Source organism: Xyrauchen texanus, chromosome 22 (assembly GCF_025860055.1).
Source record: "Xyrauchen texanus isolate HMW12.3.18 chromosome 22, RBS_HiC_50CHRs, whole genome shotgun sequence".
NCBI classification, from domain to species: Eukaryota; Metazoa; Chordata; class Actinopteri; order Cypriniformes; family Catostomidae; genus Xyrauchen; species Xyrauchen texanus.
In genome coordinates, this window is record NC_068297.1 from 1,976,329 (window position 1) to 2,004,166 (window position 27,838).

The 27,838-nt window shown below is 39.1% G+C and overlaps 1 protein-coding gene across 1 annotated transcript in view; it reads left to right on the forward strand.

Moving 5' to 3' along the window:
• The first annotated feature begins 897 nt into the window (after positions 1 to 897).
• The window catches only part of LOC127662756 (gamma-2-syntrophin-like), a 76,208-nt gene continuing 49,267 nt past the window's right edge, over positions 898 to 27,838 (forward strand). Inside the window, exons 1-5 of the mRNA XM_052154062.1 lie at positions 898 to 1,323; positions 23,446 to 23,583; positions 25,339 to 25,395; positions 25,628 to 25,685; positions 27,304 to 27,347. Of these exons, the coding sequence (XP_052010022.1) occupies positions 1,255 to 1,323; positions 23,446 to 23,583; positions 25,339 to 25,395; positions 25,628 to 25,685; positions 27,304 to 27,347 (366 nt within the window). The 5' untranslated portion in view covers positions 898 to 1,254. The remainder of the gene's footprint in view (positions 1,324 to 23,445; positions 23,584 to 25,338; positions 25,396 to 25,627; positions 25,686 to 27,303; positions 27,348 to 27,838) is intronic.

Sequence of the window (27,838 nt, forward strand, 5' to 3'; positions counted from 1 at the left end):
TTCATACTTCACTTAATAACACACTGGCAACTGACTATCAACGGACAGCCGAATGTCAACAACACTTCATATTAATTTCTACTGATTACATTATTTTATTTATACAGTCTTCTTATTTTATGTATACTGTATATTGTATTTTATTAGGTGTATATTGTATATTGTGTTGTGTAATAAGACTGTGTTATATGTAAATCAGGTGTTTATTGTTATGGTCATACTACAATGTTGTTTGGAAACGCACCCAAGACTTTCACCCACTGTTGCACTTGTGTATATGGTTGAGTGACAATAAAGAGATTTGATTTGATTTTGAAACATCTGAAATGCACCCAAAAAAATAAAATAATATTTAAAAAATTAATTAAAAAAATCTGCCTATTTTTTAAGATTTGCCCATTTCAATTTCATAACAAAATTCCATCAAATTGAATTGACTAAATGTATTTAATAAAACTTAAAAATATTTACATTTTACTTGATTCAATATTAATTCAATTAGATGGAATTGTGTTATGAAATTTAAATGCATAAATCTTAAAATATTTTTTTGTGTGTGGTTTAAAAGTGCATTCTCATTTCTAAGGTTATAAACTAAAATATTTGTCAACATGCATTTTAAGGAAATTGGTTAATATGATGCAGCTACTTTTGAATCGATTCACTGAACGCATTTTAGTGGATATGTATCAAACTCAAAAACTCCAATGTCACATTGCTGCTGTAGTCGCTATATTTACGTGTGTTAATTTTATATCGCCAGATATATCGTATACCCATATATCGCCCAGCCCTGCATGGCTTCAGAGTTCAGTCACTGATGGGTTAAAGCCCAGTCCGAGCTGAAAGGTTCATTTGAGGCAGCAGGTGGAGAAGTGAACGCGCACAACATTCGCGCTCCGGACCTTCAACATCACACATCACGCACTCTCAACTCTGGACCAGCAGAAGGAATAACCCCTAAATCTACCTACCCCTATACCCTGTGAGGATGTCTCTTTAAACATCAACCATTCCCCAGCCTCCAACATTTCCCACTCATTCAGAATCCCAAAGAGCTGCTGATTTCCTTCAAGTCGTATTGAATGCTGGATCCCGGAGCAACTTGCGCGTTTTATTGTGGTGCCGCGACCTTCCCCACAGGCTGAGCACGATGCCCGAGCTCTCCTCCGCGACACACGCGCATCACTGGATATAAATGACTGATTCAAGTGTGTGTGACTTCGGTGGACCGAACCAGAGGCTGCATGGGAAATGAACGCAGCCGGCAAACATCAACCCGATCTGTTAGAGAGACCTGCCAGCCTTCTAGTGCCGACATGGGTGAGAGAAGATTATGTAATAATGCAAAAGCTGTCAACCAAGTTAGAACATGCACTTGTTTAAACTAAAGCAGTTCTGCAAATACTGATGCAGAGGAAAGGTGATGTAAATGCAATGGTTCAGTGTCAGATGTGTTTGGATTACTAGATCCGCTTATCTAACTTTGTTACGGATGAAGTCATCGAGGTGGTAGAAAATGAGAAATCCAGTTGCAGTTCTTATGTTAGAGAGCTCGTGTACCGCATTATGGTGAAATATTAAAATTATGCACAATACATATGGGCTACAATGTAGTAATAGATGTCTTGAACTATGACTGAAATAGTCAGAAGAGGGAAATTCATGTTGATGCGCATACTGTGTATTGATTCAGTTGGAAATGGTTAGGAGGTGTTGCCTTTTGAACTGCACTCCTATTTTTGTCCTATGTGCATTTTAAATGTTTAGAGGTATCATAGCAGGAAATAAAATGGTTTATTCTGTCGCAGAACTAGGATGTGATCTTTGGTGGGGCACTTGCATGTTTCACTGTCAGTCAGGGTGCTCTCAAGACCCCCCACCCCCCCAAAATGGCAAGAATGACTGATTTCTCCAAATGTTTCGTATGGTTGCAATGAGCACTGATGTCTTTTAAGCTGCACCTTTTTCACCAAATGTGCATTTGTAAAAAGTGATCGAAGTAGACTTCGTAGGGAGCAACTATTGAGATTGGCTTACTTTGGTGGACAGTACTGTACACAAACGAGCTGGTTACTACTAACTGTGTTTTAATGCATAAAGCTATTGTGTTCAAGTCTTGAACCAAGGCACGATTGTCTTTTGAGTTCACTCTATGTCATATATGCATTTTTAAAGAAATGAAATGGAATAATTGTGCATGTGAAATACAAGCCCAACATTTCTGAGCACTCGTGTTTGCTGTATATGTAGACATTTAGACATACAGAACATATATACATTTCTCATTGCGTTGTTTGTACTGAAATATCATTGGCATTAGTCCGGTAACATTTGGTGCAAAACAAGAGTCCGTAGCAGGGTTGGATCATTCGATTTGAATGTAAATTAGATATAAGAAATAATGAGCTGTTGCACTATACTGGGGAAATAATTGGTAAAATAACAATGTAAAAATGTCCTCTTTATTGCTACACTATTCGTGATTTAAAAAATGAGCAAATCATTGCATGAAACGTTGCATAATTGATAAAAACAACTCATGGTAGATTTGAGATGACAGTGTAATCTCAAGGCAAAATGAGTTTTTGTGCTTTTGTTCCCATTTGCTGTATTCCTTATTGTGGAGATAATGATGTGTGACAGTGTGGAGTAGCTTCATTCGCACTATTCATGAGGTGTTCGGAGATGCCCTCTCAAAGGATTTGCATTGCTAGTGCAGAGAATGCTTTGCAAAAGCCTTTAGACTTTTCTTATTTTTCATTCGGCTCTATTTTTGTGTCCATTTGTTGTGCGGATGTTCTTCGTAACTGGTAAATGAAGGCATGCCAGTTAAACTGCAGTACCGTTGTCGGTTTCTTTGGATTTTTTAAGGGCTTCTTGCGGTATCAGTGAATGCTGGCTCACTGCCTTTTTGATCCGAGGAGAACTTGCAGTGCTGGCCCAAAAATAGTTGAAGCAGAGGACCTTTGGGAAACCTTCAAGAGATTGGATGTCTGTGAGAACAGAAATCAATAATTATGTTTCCTTATACATTTGTTCATGAGCTACAACCAGTACAAAGACATCAAGTGGAAGTGACTGAAATCGTTAATGATCATCAATTATCATTATCATTATGAAATGCAAATCTTTTGCAGTGCAAATGCAAGACAGTTTAAGCAGCGATGCATTAATGCATATTTTTGAGGTATGCGGGTTATAGACTTCACCTTTGAGACCTGTCGAGAAGATTTTGCCATTTCTGAGTGCGGAATGAGAACAGGGTCAACCATTGTCGGTTGAGATTATCGTCTCAGAATTGTGTATTTGACCTTTTTTTTTTGGTGAAAGGAACACATAAATTATGTTATTAAGTACCTTGAATCAATCAATACTGAGTGTAACACGGTTAAGGATGGGCAAGGAGGAGGCGAGAACCGGCTTGTCAACATAAATCATAATTTAATGCAAACTGAACTCAAAATACACAAATATTAAACAAACACACACATGACGGACATGCCCGTAATTCTCTCTCTCTCGATCCATCGTCACCGGCCGCCTTTATCCCTCCACGCCTCATCAGGCCGATTGGGGACCGGCGTGTGATATTCCGACCCGGCCCCGCCCCCCTCCGCTCCACACTCCTCCCATCGTTATCTCAGGCCGGGGTGCCACCGGCATGACGTATATCCCTCTATCCCTGGGGTGGGGTGTATCTTTGCATCCTGTGTGGTCATCCCCGCCTTCCTCGCCCTGGGAGGAGACAGAAGGGGAAGACAACAACAACAAAGAAAACAAAATAGGCGAGGGAAAAGGCCAACACGGTGCGAAAGAGAGAGAGAGGAGAGAGAGAAAAAGCTCACTCACCGGTTCTCTGATGTACCGTTGCGTGGTCCTCGAACACTCCTCCACACTCAGGCGGACGACAGCCGCTCCAACCCCGGGCGAACCGGAGTCAAACCTTCGACCCCCAGTGGGCAGAACGCCCCTCTGCTTTTCTGGCAGCAAATGGGGACACTCCTCCGCCCCTGGCAGCGGCCCTGCCGCTCTGGGTGGTCGGGGAGTTTCTTCCCTCCTCCCCTCGCGGACGGCGGTGTCCCTCGTCCCCTCCGCGTCTCTGGGAACGGCAGGGCACTCCTCCGCCCCCGGCAGCGGCTCCCTCGCTCCAGGTGGTCGGGGTATCCAGTCCCCACTTGCCCTGCTGACGGCGGCTGTTCCCCGCATCCGGGCGGTCGGGCTACTCCGTCACCCGGCAGATTGCAGCGGCGCTCCCTTGGATGGATGGCAGTATCGAGGACTCTGCAACGGGCATCCCTCCTCCTTCCCGGGATTTCGGCACCAATGTAACATGGTTAAGGATGGGCAAGGAGGAGGCGAGAACCGGCTTGTCAACATAAATCATAATTTAATGCAAACTGAACTCAAAATACACAAATATTAAACAAACACACACACACAACGGACATGCCCGTAATTCTCTCTCTCTCGATCCATCGTCACCGGCCGCCTTTATCCCTCCACGCCTCATCAGGCCGATTGGGGACCGGGCACGCGATATTCCGACCCGGCCCCACCCCCCTCCGCTCCACACTGAGTAATCCGTTATTTTATCGAGAGGAGTAAAAATGACAATTTTCGTTTTGTGAAAAATACAATGATTTTGGAGCATAAAGCATTACAATGAATACGGCATAAAGCATAAGAGACAAGTTTCTAGAATGCATCAATTGGGGTCAAAGCACCAAATAAATTATCAGAAGAATTTTGATTCATTTCATCATGATTTAGATCATTTTAGGTCCCCTAATGAGGCATTCCATGAAACTAATTCAGCCAGCAAAGTGTTGAACTTTTGTTGATTTTATTCAATGTGAAGAAGTCAATTTTACTTTCATAAAGTGGCATATTTCCAAGGACATACTATGAATAAACGTAGAATGTTATATAAAGAACGTTTTTTATACTGTACACTGAGAACATGTATTAAGAAAGTAAATAAAACTGGTTTAACATCTCATGTAAATGTGTGTGATCTGTATGGACTGGGAAAATAATTGGTATATTTAGCATCAACTCAACACTGTAATGCTGTTTGTGACGTTATAACCTAAAGGTAGTGATGGATTCATTTAATCTGTATGTCAAGATTAATGTACAGCTCCATATATTTACATTTGTAAGTAGTTTGTTTGTAATAGCAGACATTCAATTAGATGAACTGTTTGCCGAGGCACAAAGATGATTGTTAGTAACTCTGGAATTCATTGTTCACTTCTACAACCTCTATGATAGGATCAACCACCCCATACAAACAATGTCATTTAGAGTTATTTACACTTTTATACGATCAAACTTAACATTGTAAACCTCACTTATTAACACACTGATCAAACTGGTCCTCGTTTTATTTGATGGGAGATTTGATTCAGATCTGACTCACAGATGTGTTGCTATAAAACACTTCTGGAAATGCATTATATTCTTGTCTTTGAGATTTGGAGAGTTTGGAGAAAGTCATTATTTACTTGATTTATTGTGTGCAGGATAGAGGACTCAAGTTCTCATAATATGTTCAACTGCAGCTTTAGTTCTCTTTCCAGATGTAGAGACATTGATGTTGTCAATTATGCAGTCAACCAGGCCTGAACTGGTAAATATTGCAAAACAACTGGTTGGTTTGAAAGCCTTGGTTAAATATGTAATAAAAACGAGATCTCTCTCTCTCTCTCTCTCTCTCTCTCTCTTTCTCTTTCTCTCTCTCTCTCTCTGTCTCTCTCTCTCTCCCTCTCTCTCTCTGTCTCTCTCCCTCTCTCTCTCTATGTCTCTCTCCCTCTCTCTCTCTATGTATGTATATAGGCAGTAAATATATATATAATTGTTGGGTGTTCTGATTGCTTCTTTAATACTGGCCATTAGAGTCCACACTCATGTCTCTATTATACTGATAGTCCCCATCAGCTACTCAACAGGTGAACTGATTTTTACTGGAATATTCCAGGTTCAATACAAGATCTAAAATCAACAGCACATGTTGCATGATGTTAATAAAAAAAAGAAAACAAAATATGTGTCAACTAACGATTATTTTAATAATCGATTAATCGATTAATCAGATAAAAATGCCATTTTATTTAAAAAAAATAACTTTTTTTTGAAAAGTTCAGTTTTAATGTATTAGGGCTGTCAATCGATTAAAATATTTAATCGAATTAATTACATGGTGTCCTGATTAATTAATTGCGATTAATCGCATATACAAATATTTGCTTAGAAAGCCCCTCCTATACCAATAATTCAATATATAATGATGAAATAATTATACATATAATTTTTTCATATTTAAAGATAACTATATATATATATATATAGCCTATAAAATAAACAAATATTCAGATAATTAAAATGTATTACATTCTTGTGGCAGAAGAGTTCATCATTGATAAAAAGCGGCTTTAGAATTTATTATTATTATTGATCATAAGTCAATCATTGACACACAGTTCACAGCAATCCATTACACAAGTGAATTTATCAATCAGAGATTTATTATGAGGGCTTGTTTAAGAAGCCGTCAATTTACACCTGCATTAGACATTTTTTTTGTTTTTTAGAAACAAGCCACATAGTACACAATACTACAGATATATTTTACAATAATGCCAAGACATTATATTCATTACATTGTGCAATGGTGTTCGATGCTTTGGAGTTGTTGGAGGTACAAAGATTATTTAAATAATATAACTTAAAAAAAAAAAAGTGGAAATAGGGGCTTTATAGACATACATTTACACTTATGTATTAAAAACTTGGCAAGAAAAATAAACAGATTAATCAGAAAATATTAACTTAAGTTATCAAATCTGTGAAAACCAAATAAAACGTCTTTATAAAGCAAAGAAAAACTAGTTAAAATAGATGTATGTACAAACAAACAAACTTTTGATCTACAGCATTACAGAAGGAGTGGCTCTATTTCAGAGAGCATGTTTCTTAAATAAAGATTGATTGGGTAAAAACGGTGTAACAGTTTAAAGGACACCTCCTTAACCTCGTTGGTTATTAAATATGTATGAGGTAAAGACCGTACGACCTGCGTCAGACATGCTTGTGTCGCATCTCGGGAGTGTTGCGTCATAAAAATAAAATGTTTAGGGCAGTGTGTCGTGTTAAATATAGTTTAATACTTAGAAAACATCTTAAGATCCCTTAAAGATCGCATGTGCACTCCATCAAGTGTTTTGAACGCAAGAAATTGTTTTCTTCACTGTATAAACTGTGTGTTGCTCACACAGCTGGAATTTCAATTACTGCCCTCTGGAGTAAACATGTGGTACTACAAGCTTGAATTTCTCAGTTAAGCATTGCGATTAAAGTGCGTACATTTTTTTAACGTGTTAATAACGTGCGATTAATTTGACAAAAATTAATGCGTGAAAAAAATTTACGCAATTGAATCACATTGCTTTACTGAGAAATTCAAGCTTGTAGTACCACCTCAACAGCCCTAATTATTATTATTATTAATATTATTACTTTCAGGACATACTCAAAACAGTTCCTTTACTTGTAAAACTTGACACAAGTAAGCTCATCATTAAAGAGTAAAATGATCTGTATGGTTGATTACATGCTTCTTAACTATTCTTGTGTATGTTTATCCAGTAAAATAATGTTTGCCATTGTATCAATTCACTATTAAAATCAGACCTGCTGCATTATCATGAGGACTTTCAAATATCAGGACCCTTAGTATTATTATATATTATATTCAGCATTACTTTCTTAAACAATATCACACGAGCAAGAGTGCGATATGATAACCAACGGCACTCGGCCACGGCCAAATCACAGCAGTGCTGATATAGGGCCATATAGCATGATTGCGAGTGTGATATTGCTTATATACAACAGTTCAATGAACAAGTACCTTTTTAAAAATTAGGAAAAACTGAGTACGGTCATAAAAAGGCATTTGTGCACGAAACTACTTTCTTACACTATTGATCAGAGTCTGCCATTGCTGGTTCAAAACAAAGGATGTGTCCGAGCCTCTCAAAAGTATCATGGCTTGGGCTGTTTCTAACAAATTATTGGAGGAACTAGGATTTATGTGTGTGTGTGTGTGAGAGAGAGAGAGAGAGAGAGCGAGATGGAGCGTGTGTCTCAATTGCCACTCCCAAGCAGAGATGTTGTAGTGTGTTATTCAGCTTTCTGATGATAATGTCATTTTGGTCAAATGCATCTGTAGTGAGCAAGGCGGGCCGAGGGGCGTCTGGGTTGAGCGAGGCCGGGAAGATAAGTGGTGAATGAGTTCCACCTGTGTGCCATACCGGTCTCACGTTCCATTGAAGGGCGGCGGGAGTATATGAGGAGAGTAGACAGTGGCAGACAGGGAGAGAGAGATGCATGAAGATGTGTTTGTGGTTTAATGTTGTTTAAGTGTAAAATAAATGTCTACGTGTTGTCAAGCCAGTCCCTGTTTCCTTCTTGACCATCGTGTGAACCCGTTACATTGGTGATAAAACCTGGGAAGGAGGAAGGATGCACTGTCGTGGAGTCCTCGACGCTGCCGTCCGCCCGGAGAAGGAGGAGCCTTTGCTGTCCGCCAGGGGATGGAAAAGTCACTGCCATCCGGCAGGAGCCGGAGGAACCGCTGCTGTCCGCCAGGTAATGGAGGTCTCGCTGCCATCCACTGGGAGGCGGAGGAACTGCTGTCGTCCGCCAGGGGGTTGAGGAGTGGGTGAGGAACAGTTGACAGCATGTCATCTACCACCCCCCATCCTGTTCCAACAGGCATGTGTGGGTGGGACTCAGAGGCCAACGCTCCATCTCTAGAAATGGTGGGGGGGTGTCACAGCCCGGAGAGTTCCCCTGCCAGAGTTTGCCGATGGGGGTATGTGGCGAGCAGGGTGGGCAGAGCGAGGTCGGTAAGATAAGTTGTTAATTCAACCTGTGTGCCACACTGGTCATGCATTCCAGTGAGGGCCAGTGGGAATATTTAAGGAGAGCAGACAGCTGCAGACAGGGAGAGAGAGACGCAAGAAGATGCGTTTGTGTATTCGATGCGTCTGCGGGGCAGCAGCACGTGGAGTTGTTTTATGTTACGTTTAAGTTTCAAATAAATATCTGTGAGTTTTCAAGCCGGTCACAGCTTGAACAACAGGGGTATTCCTCCCTATTTCACAGTAGCCGGTGTGCAAGAGTCATTCACTATATAAACCACAATCTCCTCCATTTTGAACATTATGTCTTCTTCAATGTGGAAACTCTGATAAGAGGTAAGCGTCTTGTGTTTGTGATTGATTGATCAGTCAGTCTGTTGTCTCTCAGCTGTGATGAGCCTTAATGCTGAAGTTGTTAGTTTAAAGCTGTTTTTCCCAGCTTTAGTAGTGCAGTAGTAATCCGAGAGTGCCGATTAATGAAAATACTGACTGACTGGTGAAGCATGTCACCTCAGCTGAATCATTTATATACAAAAATATTTTTTTCCGCCACCTGTTGGCTAAAATCTGTGATGTCACAAAAATAAATGTAAAGAGACACATCTAGCTTTTTACACATCTGCACTGCTCTTACACTTTATTTTATAACGGCACAAACACAAGCGGAGTGATACAAACAGTGAAGCATCCGACTGCTGATGTTCTGAGACATCAGTACTCATGGAACGTCTCTCGTCCAATCAGACTTGAGGAATGGAACAAACTGTTATATATATAGTTTAATATAGTACATCATCTGTAAACCCTGTGCAAAATCACTCTCCGGTGATAAGACTCATCCCGGTGCTCACTGTAATAGGCTTACACAAGCAGGAGAAAACACTATAAAAACCAGCACACCTTGACTGCAGAGACTTCAGTCTGATATCCATGAAAGCTGCACAACTGATTACACTGAAAATGAAATCGTGGTATGATGTAAATGATTGCGCTCCCTTTCTCCATTGGTCTTGAGGCAAAAGTTATTGTCCTTTTCTGCATATCGTGGCACCGTTTTGTGTTCTGTTCTGCATAAACCTGCGGCTCATTTTAGCTAATCGCTTCCCATTCGTCCCGTTTCGTGGCTGACACAGCGGCCCACTCTATTCTCCCGATGGCCAGTCTGCCCCTGATTGGCCCTAAAGTGCATCGGCCCACCGAGAAAATGCCCGGTATGCCAGATTACCAGTCCAGCCCTGCTTATAATCGATAACTTTAAATCAATACTTATATATTTTTCCATACTTTTTAATTTGATTACATCATTCGCAATGATTTTATGAAATCCTTCTGGATAAAAGTGAATGAGACGAATACTTCCGGAACCTCTACAAGTCTACAATTGTCTCTTTTTATCTGGTCCCTCCTCTTCTCAACTAGCAGCATGATTTTAGGTCTCATTCATGTCCGTTCAATCTAACACTATAAGCAATGTAATAGTGCCTCAGTAAGCACCACTCATAATCACTTTATGAATATAATGAATTTGATGCACAGCGTTTTGCCATTGCCAGCTGAACTGGAATATAAATATATTTAGATTGTTCCCTGGGGCCGTGATGATTTACTTGCAGCGTGCAATGACAGTTTAATGTACTAGACACAGCAAAGCAATTAGTCAACCTTAATGTAAAACTGCATGTGAGCTGTTGGGGCTCATCTTTATCTCTTTATCTATAAATCGCCATAGCAGCATTTAATATATCTCACTCTGGCATGCACACACTGGCCATAATACATGCTTAACTCCCAAATGATCGCTCTTTATTCTTTAAATTCTCTATTAGTACTGTCCTGATATGTTTAACCCCCCAAAAAGGCTCCTTTGTAGTGTGTCTTTGCCACCGAGCCCAGACTCGCTTTTCATTTCCATTTTGATTCACGACAGGTGTGAATTTTAAGAAGGTCCATTTTGTATTTGGAAACTTAACGTTCACGTTCACTTTAATTTGCACTTCTGTGTGTGATTGGCATGCCTTTGACATCTGAAAACCCAGAACTTATTGTAAAAGTTGTGCATGCGGCCCATCCAATTGCTCAGATACTTCCCTTTCAAATGCTTTTCTGACTGCAATATGTACAGGCATTTAATCCACAGGCTAAAAGCTATATCGACTGATTTCGCCTGTCCTGTTGGCAGGGGAGAAAGATGATATCTGTGTCTGGCGGTCTGTGTGTCGCAGCCCTGGAGCGGTGGAACATTATCGGCTCTGATCTGATATCAAGCCAGCACTTGACCTTCATTCTTCTTCTAATTATTATCTTGATTGCAGCAATCCAGATGCACCCTCATCCGTCTCAGTTGTGAATTTAAATTAGAAGGATTATTTCACCATTACAACACTATAAACACTTAAAGGCAATCTTTGGTTGAAGCAGGTAATTGATCTTAAAAGGGGTTTAAAATCACACAGATAAAACAAATCAAGCTTTTTGTTTGTATAGAAGAGCAATAGAATGGTCTTCAACAAGCCACATAATTTAAAGGGATAGTTTCACAATTATTGGCCAGAATTGTTAAGCCCCAGAAAGCACATAAAGGCACCATAAAAGTAATCCATAAGACTTCAGTGGTAAATTCATTAATTCTTCAGAAGCAATACAAAAATTGAGGGTAAGAAACAGATCAATATTGAAGTCCTTTTTTACTATAAATTTCCACTTTCACATTCTTTTGTTGTTGTCGATTCACAGTCTTGGTGCATATCACCACCTACTTGGCAGGGAGGAGAATTTATTGTAAAAAAGGACTGAAATATTGAGCGGTTTCTAACCCACACCTATCAGATGGCTTCAGAAGATTTTTAATTTAGAAAATAACTGAAGGCGTATGGATGAATTTTATGCTGCCTTTAGGAGATTTGGTCACCATTCACTTGCATTGTATGGACCTACAGAGCTGAAATATTCTTTTAAAATATTCATTTGTGTTCTGCAGAAGAAAGAAAGTCAAACAAAGTTTTTTGGGACCAAAAAATACTGCAAAGTAAATACAAATGTCAGCTGTATATAGATTTTAAAAAAATTATAATTGCCTAGTATTTAATGTAAAACAATTTAATTGTAATTTATTGATTTATTAGTATGATCATTAAATAGAACTTCTCTATACAGTAGTAATGTCTTGAATTTCATGCATCCTGCTGAATCTAACTTTTATTTTTGCAAGGAAAACTGTGTTAAGATGTTTGAATTTATTTGACGGTAGTTTTTAATACGCTCCTGTAACAAACTGGCCATGGAGGCGGTGTTAGAATCCATTTGCTGGAATTTTATTAAAAGAAACAAGCAAACAATCCAAAACAGGAGGCAGAGAGACGTAGTCGTAAAGCAGGCAGATAAATCCAGTCCAACTAGGCAAACAAAACAAAGGGTTATTCAAAAAGCTGTAAATCCTGAAAAACAGGCAATGGTCATAACACGAATCGAACAATGGCAAATGGAAAACGCTCTGTAAGGCTGGGTAAACTGGCAATACTTCGCACAGAATAGCACGCACACACACACACACACACACACACACACACACACAGTGACAGACAATGGGTGAAGATCAGTATTCGGCAGAGGGCTCCCTCTGGTGGTTGGTAGGATGGGTAACAACCTCAGATGTTACAGAACCACACCCCCCCCCTCTACGAACAGCTCCTATTGTTCTTCTGCTGGGACATCCCCTTGGTCATGCTGTTGGATGATTAGGATGAGCTTGGTGGAACTCTTGGATCCGGGACTGGTCCAGTTTGTCCTTGGAGGCTACCCACGATCTCTCCACTGGTCCGTAGCCTTCCCAGTCCACCAAGTATTGCATCTGGCTCCCTCGTTGTCTTGAGTCGCTCCACTTTTCCTGTTCATGGCTAAATTAGCTCCAAAGATGTCTGCCAATCTCCTGGTTTAAATGTTCCACCTGTCTATTGGCTTGTGGGTGATAGCCTGAGGTGAGACTCACATTGATGTCCAGTTGCTTACAGAATGCCCGCCAAACTCGGTACGTGAACCTTGATTGGACACGATGTCTTCTGGTAATCCATAGACACTGAATACTTGGTGAAATAGAGCATTAGCAGTTTCCATAGCTGTGGACAAACCCTTGAGAGGAGCAAGTCTACATGATTGAGAATCGGTTGCTAATAACCTGTATGGTGGTGTATCCGTTGGAGTTTGGCATGTCAGTGACGAAATCGACGGACTGGTGTGACCATGGTCTTTGGGGTATTGGCAGTGGTTGGAGTAATCCCATGGGCAGTCCTTTGGGGGGGTCTTAGATTGTGCACACACTTGACAAGACGTGGATTTGGTCTCTTGGCTGCCTTGATGTATTCAAAGTTCTTGTGATCAGTGATAACTTGGAACGGGTAGACTTCCTCCTCTAACCAGTGATGCCACACTTTGAGTGCTGCCTTCATGGAAAGTAATTCCTTGTTCCCCACATCATATGTTTGTTCAGCAGAATGTAACTTTCTGGAGAAAAATGCACAAGGGTAAAGACTGACTGGGGTACCATGACGTTGTGACAGGACCGCTCCTAATCCCACAATAAGAAGTGTCTACTTCAACGATGAAAGGAAGATTGGGGTCAGAAGGTTTGGTATGCCATTCCATGGCAACTTGTTGGGTTTCAACTTGAGCAATGACGTGAGTGGTGCTGCAATGTTACTGTACTTTCTGATGAAGCGGCGGTAGAAATTGGCAAAGCCCAGAACTCGCTGTAGTTATTTGTGAAAGGTCTAGGCCATTCGGTAACCGCTGGGATTTTAGAGACATCCATTTCTACACCTTGGTGGCTGATATTGTAAACTAGGAACGTCAAATTTCTCTGCCTTGACAAATAGCTGGTGTTCCAGGAGACTTGATATCCAGCATGTCAGGACAGTCCTATGTTGTTTTTTGTTTTGAGAGTAGACGAGGATATTGTCAATGTAGGCCACCACACACTGATTCAGTAGGTCTCCGAAAATCTCATTGACAAAAGACTGGAAAACAGAGGGGGCAATAGCAAGTCCATACGGTATAAGCAGATATTCATGGTGCCCCCTGGTGGTGATGAATGCATTTTCCACTCAACTTCTGTGATTCTGATGAGGTTAGAAACACTTTACGATCGAGCCTAGTAGAAATATTAGCCTCACAGAGTTGTTCAAGGGCTGATGGGATAAGTGGCAGTGGGTAACGGTATTTCAAGGTGACAGAGGTCAGGTCTTGATAGTCCATGCAGGGACATAGACCTCCATCCTTTTTCTCCCTCCACCTCTCTGCAGCTGCTGGAGAGCCTTGCTTCTCAGTGGAGCTGTAGTAGACAGAAGTTCATTGGCACCTTTCCATGGATGGTGAGGAGGAAGTTGAGTAGCTTTGACTTCTGCATACTCCTTGGGATTCATGGATATTGTTTGGAATTCAGGGCTTTCAATGCTGGTGGTAAGACAAGGCATGGAGACAGTAACATGTAGACAATGTTCATGAAAGAAACTTGACCATTTTGTGAGCGCACCATGGATCCAGGGTATAGAAGGATTGTAGAAGGCCAGCCAATGATGACCAAAGATAAGAATGTGATTGGGTGAGTTTGGCATACAGTGAAATGTTCTCCACATGAAATAGTCCAATCTTAATGGTATCAGACTGTAGGGTTATACCAGTACCAATGTGAGCAATTGGTGATATTAATTGTTGGAATGCACTGAATGGTGGGTGTATAGATTTCTTGTACAATCTCTTGATTTGAGATTCACAGTAGCCTCAGAATCCAGTAAAGCTGTAACATTTGATATGATCAACAATGGAGATCTCTACAGGCAACAGAAAACTATATAGGATAGGTGATACATTTCATGGTACTTGATTCAGAGCAACTTGATTTCTTGTGTGGGCATGCAGCATTGAGATGATCTGGTTCACCACAGTAATAGAAAAGTTTTTGTTACTTCGACGTTTGCGTTCCTCCATAAAAACACGGGCGTAAATAACTTGCATAGGTACGGGTGATTCAGTGGATCCCTGTACGGAGACTGTAGACTTAGAAGCGGCCTGAAACTGGGGCCGTGGAGCATTACGAAGCAGGCTATCCATCTTGATAGCCATGGTAATAAATTCAGACAGAGTAAAACCCTCGCCCACATCGAGTCGCTTGCGTACTGAACAGAATTGCGTAGTCGGCTTCAGATCGATGGCCCTGGCATGAATGAAGCAGCTGAACAGAGATATCTTGACCACTCGCTGGATACTAGAAGACTTAGTGGATCTGTTGAACGAAGTAGTCAAAAGAGGTCTGGATTTGAGGATCTTTGTTTTTGTCGGCTCATTCGAGTGCTTTACCAGCAAGCAGAGTCATCATAAAAAAATGGTACATTTCTTGGCATCTTCAGGTCGTAAAAAACAGATGGATCCAACAGAACCATCAAACATGTCAGGAAGAGCAAGGCTTACTGGTTTAGCATGGGGAGCTGGCAGTGAGTGAATGTAGTGAGTCAAACATTCGTTGGCGGCTCGTAGGTTGTTCAGCTGGTCTTGATAATCCTTCAAAAGCTCAATTGCAGCCTGGAGCTGTGAGACTTCCTCTGGATCCATGGTAGGCGAAATATTCTGTAACTAACTGGTTATGGAGAAGTTGTTAGGATCCATGTGCAGGAAGTTTATGAAAAGAGACACAAGCAAACAATCCAAAACAGGAGGCAGAGAGACGTAGTCGTAAAGCAGGCAGATAAATCCAATAAACCAAATAGACAGTCCAACCAGGCAAATAAAACAAAGGGCAATCCAGAAAAACAGGCAATGGTCATGAATCAAATAATGGCAATAGAAACACACTTGTAAAGCAGAGTAAACTGGCAATACTTCAGATACAATAATGGAAATGCATGGCTATATATACATGTGGTAAACAGGAAATGAGCAGTGAAGAAATGGTTGAAGATCAGTATTCGGGAGAGGGCTCCCTCTGGTGGTTTGTAGGTTGGGATTTTATTAAATTGCATACATTTTCAGCTATAACAATTATACTTGGCCAAATTTTAGATTAAATGAATTGTCAAATTGTCACTCTTTTTATCTCAGATTTATCAATTTCTGTTAAATTCTGTGTTTTACTCTCAATTCCATTTCTATGACTCTGAATCATAGGGCTCAAATTATTTCTCACAGTTGCGATTTCTCCAAGTAGGGAAAGGATGCAATGTCTGTACATAAATAAAACTAATAAAATATTACGAAATGTGACCTCAAACAATGTGTTATCAGTCATCTTTCTAAAGTCCCTCACAGCGACACCCAGTGGGAGGCCGCATCTCTCAAGCCTCCCTTCAGCTCATTGGGATCTCATTCAGCCCTGTAGACATTGGCTCCGATTAGTGCTGATTCAATCAATATGCTGTCAGTCAATCAAGGCGGTAGTGCCCACCTCTCATGCCCTCGTCCTCACAGCTTGTCTCTGCAGATCATCAGTATGAATGGAACGAACTCATGGAAGTGCAGAAACTATTTGCACACCGCACTTTTGGTCACATCCATATCAAAATGAACATAATATCACTTGAAAGTGAGTTACACGCTTTTTAGTGAGAACTCACTCTTAAAGGTACGGATACATACTATCACGAACCCTGTGTTATTGACCAAGGAGTAGATGATGGATGATCCAAAAACAAGAGGTGAACAGATGAAATACACATGAAATATGCTTGTTGCTGTATTCTTGTAGGTATTGTTTAAAAATAATAATTATAAAACATTACATTCAATTGATTGACTTCATTTATTATGGGATGAGTTTGCTCCGAAATGTAATTCTATGTATAAGCAATGGTATTAGAAAGAAAGTATTGATAGTATTTTAAATAAATAGTATTTTTTAATTTAAATAAAAAGTGTTCTTTTGAATAATAATATTAATAAAAACATGATTAAAATGAAACAGAATTGAATTGTTTTGTTAGGTGTTATTGACTTGCATTCTGTTGTGCATTGAGAAATTGTTATTTTTCATTGGAACTGGTGAGATGTGCCTGGCTGCCCACAGTGAGCCACGGTGAGGTGCTTTGATGTGACTCTCGGCCAGTTTCTCCTGCCAAAGTTGGATTTCCTACCAAACCATCAATCCGTGACTTCCACTGTTTTGGCCTTGAGCAAAACATCTAAGCCCAGGCTTCTTGAGAGACCCAAAAACTGCCCAGCAAGAATATAACAGCGTTCACATGTGCCTTCACAAATTTGAAAAAATAGCATGGTTGAATAGTGTGTCAGGAAGGGCTCCCGTAGAGTCCGAATCGGTCTCTTAACTCCAAACTTTGATTAATTGTCCTCTTCCTATTGAACTAATGTGAGAGTCACTTGACCTACATCATGGTGTCTCAAGGGGGAAACTGTTTAGGTGCCAGAGAGAGATATTTAGGCCAGCAGAGAAACTGTGAGTTTGTCAGAACCCGTGTCAACATCACGACTGAAACTACATCTTGTTTTTGCAGTTCAGTCCAAGTTAGCAGCTTGGATCAACCCTAAAAAGAAACTGCTATACTTTTATTTCCGTTTTGACCAATATGCATCTGCAACAGATACAAATCTATAGTGCACCCAAATTCAGCAAATGTACTTTCATTGAGCAAAAAAGATGAATTTTTGAAGAATATGTCAACATCACGTTTTCTAAACAATATTAAGCCAGTAATTCATGCTAATTAGTATTAGTAATTAAGTTATTGGTTTGTTTTGCACATGTTTTAAATACAATAATGCCCTCAAAGCATATTTGAGGTTATTGCAAATACTGTGATCTCCTAGTAAAAGTCAAACTAATTAATAACTTGTTTAAGTAAATGTTTCACTTTAGAACCAGGAGTCAAGTCATCTTTATTGTGCCATTATAGTAAAAGATATTCTTCCTAAAGTTAAATAAACATACGATACCACCTTATAAGTGCAAAACAAACTTTCACTTTAGAATAAGGAGTCAAGTTGTCTTTAATAAAAGATTTTAAGCAATTTATAACCTTGTGCGACCCCGCATCCACGTGTGGACGTTGTATTTTGGCTTTGTTATACGCAACACATTATTTAAATGAATATAAACTGACTGAATGCTGTTCACAAGACTCTACACTGTCATTTAAGAGTTAAACTTCTGTCACAACGAGTCATGTGACACAACAGCATGACGTCGATTTCCATGAAGCACTTCTACGGGCGCAGCGCCAACAAAAGTACATCTGGTAAGAAACCTCTTTAAGTTTTCTCATCAAAGCCTGTTTGGTTGTAAAGAGTAGCATCTCTAGTTTCATCTGATATGCCGCTTTATAAAATCCATTCATTATTTGTGCATCAGCACACTGATAAACATGATGTCCACAAATGTGGAAAATGGGACCTTATTCCCTCAAACGTTTAAAAAACATTAGTTATATGAATCAATCTCAACATGAACACATCTGTGGGTCAATTTGCTTCATTTTAATATAAATGTTGTTATATTTTGTTATCTCTGTACAATACGGTTCTATTGATTAACATTAATAAATGCATTCCTATATTTACTATCACATTGAGAATACATTTATTCATGCAAAAATATTATTTTTTAATAAAAAATTAAATGAGCTTTAGCACCTAATAAATGCCAAACAAACCTATAACTCGAATAGTTAATATGTTCACTTTAGAACAGGTTGTCCCATTTTCTTTAATAGAAGATTTGAGTATTTTATTGGTAACACATTTGTAAATCCAGTACTAACTGTGATGAACGGGCCCTCGCACCCTGGTGCACGTTGGGGCTGCTGTGCCAGGGGAATGTCACTCCAATTTGTTTTTTTATTTTTTAGCACTTAAATGTTGTTAAGAGTGTATCACAGTGTAACACATGTCATTTCCTGTTGCCAGTAGGTGGCGCTATGACTATAACTGAACATTGGCATATAGAAGTGTTCAGGCCGGGACTCTTATAAAACACGTGAAGTTTGGAGTATATTGGACATTATATGTTTGAGTTTTAACAACTTCCTGTTTCATGGCGAAATATCGAATTGTGCCAGGCCGCCACAGACACGCCGTTCAAAGAAAACTCAAAAGCTTTGCAATTTAGCATCGCAAAGGCCTTTAGATTAGACTGACTGAATATAATGTTGATCTGATTTAATCTCTAGGAGTTCGTTCTAGTACGAGTCCTGGAAATGGCAAAAACTGAGCAAAAATTTAAGAGAAAAATTACAATGGCTGACTTCCTGTTGGGTTTGGGATATGGTTCTAAGAGACTTTTTTGTACATGTTGACATGTTACATACACCTCCCGATTTTCTTACGTGTAGGTGAAGCGTGGCGTGAGGGCTGCTTCGTTTACATTTTTTAGGTGGCACTATTGAGCCATTTTGCCACAATTAAATCTAAAACCAGTATCAGTGGTACATTTTCCCCACTTTTTGCAAAGTTTAATGAGTTTTCAAGCATGTTTAGGCCTCAGAAATATGACTCATTTCATATCGAACTTTGTCAGGCCGCCACGGACACGCCCTTCAACGCAAACTCAATTTAACATCACCAAGGCCTTTAGATTAAGACTGACTAAATATAATGTTTATCTGATTACATCTCTGGGAGGAGTTTGTTAAAGTACAAAACCTGCAGTTGGCTGTTGCCAGTAGGTGGCGCTATGACTATAACTGAATATTGGCATGTAGATTTATTCAGGCCGGGACTATTATCAAACATGTGAAGTTTGGGGCAGATTGGACATTGTATGTTTGAGTTACAACAACTTCCTGTTTCATGGCGAAACATCAAAATTTATCAGACCGTCACGGCCGCACCGTGCAGTGAAAACTCAAAAGCTTCGCAATTTAGCATCGCCAAGGCCGTTAGATTAGATTTACCAAATATGAAGTAGATCTGATGAAATCTCTAGGAGGAGTTCATTAAAGTACGAGGCCTGGAAATGGCAAAAACTGAGCAAAATTTTTTGAAAAATCAAAATGGCTGACTTCCTGTTGAGTTTAGAGCATGGGTCCAAGAGACTTTTCTGTTGGTATTGGCATGTTACACACGTGTACTGATTTTCATATGTGTAGGTGAAACGTAGTGTAAAGCGAACATTGTTGAATGTTTGTAGGTGGCGCTATTGAGCCATTTTGCCACACCTAATTCTGAATCCCATATCAGCTTTTCACCACTTCTGATGCATGTGCAAAGTTTCATGAGTTTTCGAGTATGTTTAGGCCCTCAAAAATGCGACTCATTTGGGGAAAAAATAATAAACACCTAGAAGAACAATAGGGTCCTCGCACCATCTGTGCTCGGGCCATAATTAACAATAATTACTGGCTTAAAATTGTTTTGTAAACTTATATGATATATCTTGAAATAGAGCATTAATTACATTATTTTCCACACAAAGACGTTCAATATGTTGTAAATTATAGCCTAAATATGCATTATATGCATAATTAGGATACTTGCTGCACAAAAATAAGACGTTTAATAAGTTGCAAATTATGGCTAAGATAACCTTCTACATTCAGTTATGCATTAATTATTTTCTTATTCAGTGCTTTATTGTGGAAGTCACTGCATATTGTTCAAAAATTCAGTTTTTGTATTCCACCGAAAAGTCAAGAGGGTGAGTTTACGAATACAGTTTTCATTTTTGGGTGAACTGTCTCTTTAAGACCGATCACCTGGGGGAGTTGTGGCATATTGATTACAGATGTGGGCCGGTAATCAATAGGTTGCATCTTGCAGGTTTCAAACCCTGATCTATGAACTATCACCATTGTGCCCTTGAGTAAGACATTTTACACCAGACTAATGTTCAAGTAACTTACCATGACATTGTTCTGTGGCGATGAAGACTCTATTTGATTCATTACTGTATTTCAGCGGAATTATGAGAAGTATTTGTCAATCTAACGGCCACAGGAAGCTCCTCTTGGGACTGTTTTACGGGGGTTACTGAATTAACAGCCCTCTAGTGCTCCATCATTTTGTGCACTGTGATGTCTGATCGAAAATTCGAAAGTAATTGAAAGATCCACAGGCGACTTTTCGGTTATGTTCGTTCAGTTTAATTCTCTGTGGAGATGGAACCATTTTCTCAAGATGGACTATTATACAGTAGGATATTTTTACATTTATTCCGCTAAAATGGACATCATTTGCTCCATCCCATGTCAGTCCAAAACTGTAGGACCTTCTTTCATCTGTGAAACTCCCCAGCTCTCAAATCTCATTTACACTTCTGCACAGGGACAAACAATGAAATGCTTTTGAAATGCTTTAGTACAAAAGAAAAGCCAACAGAGTTTATGTGTAGCGAAGCTGAAAAGCCAACAGAGTTTATGTGTAGTGAAGCTGAAAAGCCAATGGAGTTTATGTATAGTGAAGCTGAAAATCCAACTGAGTTTATGTGTAGTGAAGCTGGAAAGTCAACAGAGTTTATGTGTATTGAAGCTGAAAAGCCAACAGAGTTTATGTGTAGTGAAGTTGAAAAGCCAACGGAGTTTATGTGTAGCGAAGCTGAAAAGCCAACAGAGTTTATGTGTAGGGAAGCTGAAAAGCCAATGGAGTTTATGTGTAGTGAAGCTGAAAATCCAACTGAGTTTATGTGTAGTGAAGCTGGAAAGTCAACGGAGTTTATGTGTATTGAAGCTGAAAAGCCAGCAGAGTTTATGTATAGTGAAGTTGAAAAGCCAACAGAGTTTATGTGTAGTGAAGTTGAAAAGCCAACGGAGTTTATGTGTATTGAAGCTGAAAAGCCAACAGAGTTTATGTGTAGTGAAGTTGAAAAGCCAACAGAGTTTATGTGTAGTGAAGTTGAAAAGCCAACAGAGTTTATGTGTAGTGAAGTTGAAAAGCCAATAGTGTTTATGTGTAGTGAAGTTGAAAAGCCAACGGAATTTATGTGTAGTGAAGTTGAAAAGCCAATAGAGTTTGTGTAGTGAAGTTGAAAAGCCAATGGAGTTTATGTGTAGTGAAGTTGAAAATCCAACAGAGTTTATGTGTAGTGAAGCTGTAATGTCAACAGAGTTTATGTGTAGTGAAGCTGAAAAGCCAACAGAGTTTATGTCTAGTGAAGTTGAAAAGCCAACGGAGTTTATGTGTATTGAAGTTGAAAAGCCAACAGAGTTTATGTGTAGTGAAGTTGAAAAGCCAACAGAGTTTATGTGTAGTGAAGTTGAAAAGCCAATAGTGTTTATGTGTAGTGAAGTTGAAAAGCCAACGGAGTTTATGTGTAGTGAAGTTGAAAAGCCAACAGAGTTTATGTGTAGTGAAGTTGAAAAGCCAATAGTGTTTATGTGTAGTGAAGTTGAAAAGCCAACAGAGTTTATGTGTAGTTAATCTGAAAAGCCAACAGAGTTTATGTGTAGTTAATCTGAAAAGCCAATGGAGTTTATGTGTAGTGAAGCTGAAAAGCCAATGGAGTTTATGTGTAGTGAAGCTGAAAAGCCAATGGAGTTTATGTGTATTGAAGCTGAAAAGCCAATGGAGTTTATGTGTATTGAAGCTGAAAAGCCAACAGAGTTTATGTGTATTGAAGCTGAAAAGTCAACAGAGTTTATGTGTAGTGAAGTTGAAAAGCCAACAGAGTTTATGTGTAGTGAAGTTGAAAAGTCAACAGAGTTTATGTGTAGTGAAGCTGAAAATCCAACAGAGTTTATGTGTAGTGAAGTTGAAAAGCCAACAGAGTTTATGTGTAGTGAAGTTGAAAAGCCAACAGAGTTCATCTGTTGTGAATCTGAAAAGAAAACCTTTTGTGTACTTCTGAAAAGCGGCTTTATTGTGTGCGACTGAAAAGTGCAACAATAAATGTCTACGTGTTTTATTATTCCTTCCCCAGCATCCTCCTTTCCATGAACTGTTACACTCCCGGGTTTCGGCACCAACGTAACAAGGTTCATTGGAAAGGAGGAGGCGGGAACCGGCTGAACGGTCAAAATAATATTTAATTAAACAAAAAGAAATAAACGCACAAGAACAACATCACTCATCTCTTTCACCCGTCTGCTGTTTTCTCCTCTCATTAAGTACTCCTGCCGCCCCTCGCTGGTGGTGTCTCGCTCTGCCCAGACTCCACCCTGCTCACCACAATCACCTTTCTCACGTAGACACTCAGTATCAGCAAGACGTCTGGTTACGTCACATCAGGTAAACGTTTGACATTATGTGAGATAAAATATTTCAAATCAGAATCCGTTAATTATACCGGAAGTGCTACAGGAATAGTTGCGTTTGAATTCCTTTGTTATTGTTTACATGCATGAAAAGGTCCAGCAACTATCGGCAGCGATTAACCATTAAAACTGATTGGTCTACCTTTAATATGAATAGTATCTACATTGCATAAATGAACAAAATGTCTCCTTTTGTGTTCCATGGTAGAAAAATGTGGGTTTGGAACAACAGGAGGATGAGAACTTACACGAGAACATTCTGGGGTTGTTTACCCTTTTCCATCCCTTTCATTTATTACACAAAATCTTTTTGTTTGTTTGTTTTTTCTCAACAGACAAAAACTGGACTTGCCCTTTTGTATGATGAGCACACAAGTAACACCTACGACATTCGTTTGAAGTTGACGAAAGAGCTGCTTATCATACAGAAACAGGACGTGGTTTGCATTAACGGCGGCAACTCGCACTTAAATGTAAGTACTGATGCTTTACTCTCAACTCAACCACGATTCACAATCAAACACACATACTGGCAATTGCATTGCTTCATGTTTCTCATTTGTTCATCACTGGATGTCACAAACAGGGAAGCGTGTTCTGCTAGTGTTTGATTATAGAGATTCGGCACAATGCACAATGCATTAGGCATTTTTCCATCAAATTTGACTTCCCTGTCAAGGAGCACGCTCCAGTTCATCGTTTGCAGGCATGTGACACATCATCATTCATATATTACGTCAGGGGTATCAGCATCGCTTTGGCCCATTTCAGATCTCTGACGCTGACAACATAGAATGAAATGAGTTAAAAACACTTTACTGTACAATCCATGCCGGAGAACCAATTATTAGTTTGAATGCTTTATACAAAGCCAGCGGTTCTCAACTGGTGAGTTGCTTCTTAAAAAATTGACGTTTACATTTACACATTTGGAAGACGCTTTTATCCAAAGTGACTTACAGTGCACTTATTACAGGGACAATCCCCCAGAGCAACCTGGAGTTAAGTGCCTTACTCAAGGACACAATGGTGGTGACTGTGGGGATAGAACCAGCAACCTTCTGATTACCAGTTATGTGCTTTAGCCCTCTACACCACCACCACTCAAAAAAATGGCAGGTCTGCTTTGATAGGATCGTGAACAGCTGGGAAATTCAATGCTGAATACCAATAATAAAATGTGGGTAACTGCAGTTTGTTGTTGTGCATAACTGTGATAAAAATAATAAAATAAGGCTTATCAACTTTAAAAGGGAGTAGAAAATGCTTCCTATGTATTTTGTTGTTGATGTCAAAGACCATGTGATCATTTAAACTCTACAGTATTTTTGGCTCTTGTTAGAAGCTCGTCAAAGTAGACAGATGTTATGTGACACAAAGTCATCTTTGAATAAAAACTGTGGACAAACTACACAAGGTAAAATAAATATATGATGCAGACTACATCAAATTACATATATAGACTACAATGGTAAATTATCTGTAATTATATAGCGCCTTTTTAACCTTAGCGGTATTCAAAGTGCTTTACACTGTGACTCATTCACCCATACACACACACATTCACACACCAATGACGGCAGAGCTGCTATGTAAGGTGCTAGCCTGCCATTGGGAGCAACTTGTGGTTCAGTGTCTTGCCCAAGGACACTTCAGCATGTGGAGTCATGTGGGCGGAAAATCAAACCGCTAAACCTGCGATTAGTGGCCGACCCGCTCTACCAACTGAGCCACAGCCGCCCCATAACAACACAATTTACAACAATTTATCCTACAGTATGATGATATTTTGCATACTGTTGGGCCTATGGAGTTCGTGGTAATATAATATTGTTTTAAGGACATTTTTGTTTGCTTTTATCATAATACAAACAGTAAGTAAATAAATAAGTAAATACAATCTGGCTCTGTGTTTGGTTGTCTTGAAGCAAAACCAGTTGAGAACCAATTCATTTTCTCATTTAAAGGTGTTACTACCAATAGGTAAGTAATTACAAAGTACATTATACACCTTTATGTTATTTGACTTTATATTATATTTAATTATTTATGTTCATGTAATAACTATTTGTTAAGTCATTTTAATTTATTTGTATTTTATTTCATAATTTTGTATTTTATTTATTTTTATGCTTCAGGTAAATTGTTACATGCTCACATCTTTCTAATCATTTAATATGTAATTAATGCATTGAATATTTTACCAACTAAATTCCCCCTTTTTAAAGCACAGAACTGTTGTACTTCGACGGCAGGCGACTGGAGGTCTCGGGCTGAGTATCAAAGTAGGTTTATTTTCTCTTTTAATATGTAAAGTGTCTTTAAAGAGCTTAACTGAACATGCTCAGGTGTTGCACACACATCATCGCTGCACAAAATGAGACTTTGAAAATTCAAAGAGTTGAGAGAAGGATTAAGACTCATTACTTGATGCAATAGCTTTGGATTTTGGATCTGTAGTAAACGCATGTAATATGTTGGAGTGAATCACCTTCACGACTCTTCTTCTTTTTCCAGGGAGGAGCTGAACACAAAGTGCCTGTGGTCATCTCTAAAATTTTCAAAGATCAAGTAGGTAAGACGACAACAGTTTTTCCCATTTACCGTAAATCAACAGCAGTCAGAGCGCATTTAGTGGAGCTTATTAATGTGCTTCTGTTGCTCATACTTACTTAAACACTAACCTTAGATCAACTGAATGTTTAAGTGTTTTGCATGCCACGCCCCAGACATACGGGTATAAAGGGAATCAATCTACAATGTATTTCTTATTCTGATTCATTGTTTAATTAATTATTATTATAATCATATGTAACAAGGTTGAATACCGAGCCTTGATGTTATGTTTCCCAAAACTGTTACAGTTAACGCTGAACTTTGGCACTGGATATTAAAGTACATTTTTAAGGTTTTTGATAATGAAAAAGAAAAGAAAACATGAAAAATTGGACTGAAAAATAAAATCAAGTAGTAACCATTGTAGAACGTTTCGAATAAGTTCTTATTCGGTTGTCATGGTTACAAAAATAATATATAAATGTAACCATTAGAGAGCGTTCTGTATAGGTTCTTTTAGGTTGTTAGAAGAAGAAAAAAAACGTCCCTGCAACATTCTGAGAACGTTAGTTAATGGTTATAAAAATAAAAACATAAATATAACCATTAGAGAGCGTTCTGTATAGGTTCTTTTTAGGTTGTCAGACAAACTTCCCTGCAACATTCTGTGAACGCTAGTTTATGGTTTTAGAAATAAAACGTAAATATAACCATTAGAGAGCGTTCTGTATAGGTTCTTTTTAGGTTGTTCGAAGAAGAAGAAAAAACGTCCCTGCAACATTCTGAGAACGTTAGTTAATGGTAATAAAAATAAAACGTAAATATAACCATTAGAGAGCGTTCTGTATAGATTCTTTTTAGGTTGTTAGAAGAAAACAAAATGTCCCTGCAACATTCTGAGAACGTTAGTTTATGGTTATAAAAAAAGATTAAAAAAATTGAATAACCATTAGAGAGCGTTCTAGGGTCACGTATAGGTTCATTTTAGGTCGCTAAAGAAAAACCTGCTTGAAATGTTCTGGGAACGTTAGTTTATGGTTTTAAAAACTATAAGCTAAAGAGAAAGTTTCTACATTAAGAATTGGTACCATTTTTTTTTAAATAAAATAATCAAACAGGAACCATATGCTAACGTTTGGAGAACGTTTTGCGCTTGCTGGGTTGAGCTTGCTAGCATGATAAAAAATGCTTAACTGCAAATAATCAACTCGTGTTTTATCAGTATTAAGAAATCAATACTGAACTGATATGATTAAATCTTAAGCATGTCACATGTTACACTTGTTTAGTACAAATGTAGGCCCCTATAGCCAATTACAGGTAAAATAACCTTTATGCCTGCAGGGGATTTATTACTTTTATTGCTTATGATTAGCTTCTCACTCTCTTTTCTTACTCTGTGATGTTTAGTCCAGAAATAGAAGTTTTATAATGTTTGTCAGAATAAGTTGAACTAAACCCAGATTTGTATGAAACTCACCCCAAAGCGCCTCATGCCTTTGCTAATGCTAATGCTAGATTGAAGGATTCATCAGGCACAAATCCTGATTGCTGTGTCATCGTATAAGTGACTGTTAAATGTGTAATTATATCCCAATCTTTCCATTAACCTCTGACCTCTCGGGCCGGGTCTGCAGCCGATCAGACGGGCATGCTGTTTATCGGTGACGCCGTGTTGCAGGTTAGTGTTTCTGGTTTTGCACGCTCTCATTCTCGGCGCTGGCCTCGGGGGGCGAGGGTGCATGTTCGGGCAGCGTTCTCTCTGCATTTTAATGACGATTCCCTCTGATTCATTTTCTCTTGCTTGGCTGGAGGTTTAACCTTTATCTCTTTGTATGAATCAGAGGAACAGCAATAAAGCAAGCGAGAAATAGAATCATAGTTCCACTGACAGACTGAAACAAATGCTTTTTACCTTTTGCTCTCTACTTTTGGTCTGTGCCAGATATCAGTGGAGCCCCTTGTATGTATACATGACAAAGGTTTATGTTTATCAATGCTTTTTAGGGTTAGTTTCACGCTAAAATGTAAATTATGTCATCATTTGCTCACCCTCATGTCATTCCAGACCAATATGACTTTCTTCTGTGGGACACTAAGGGCCTAATATATGAAGATACCAAGTATAGGGTACTCATTCGCTCATGCAATCTATCAAATGAAATGTGTTGC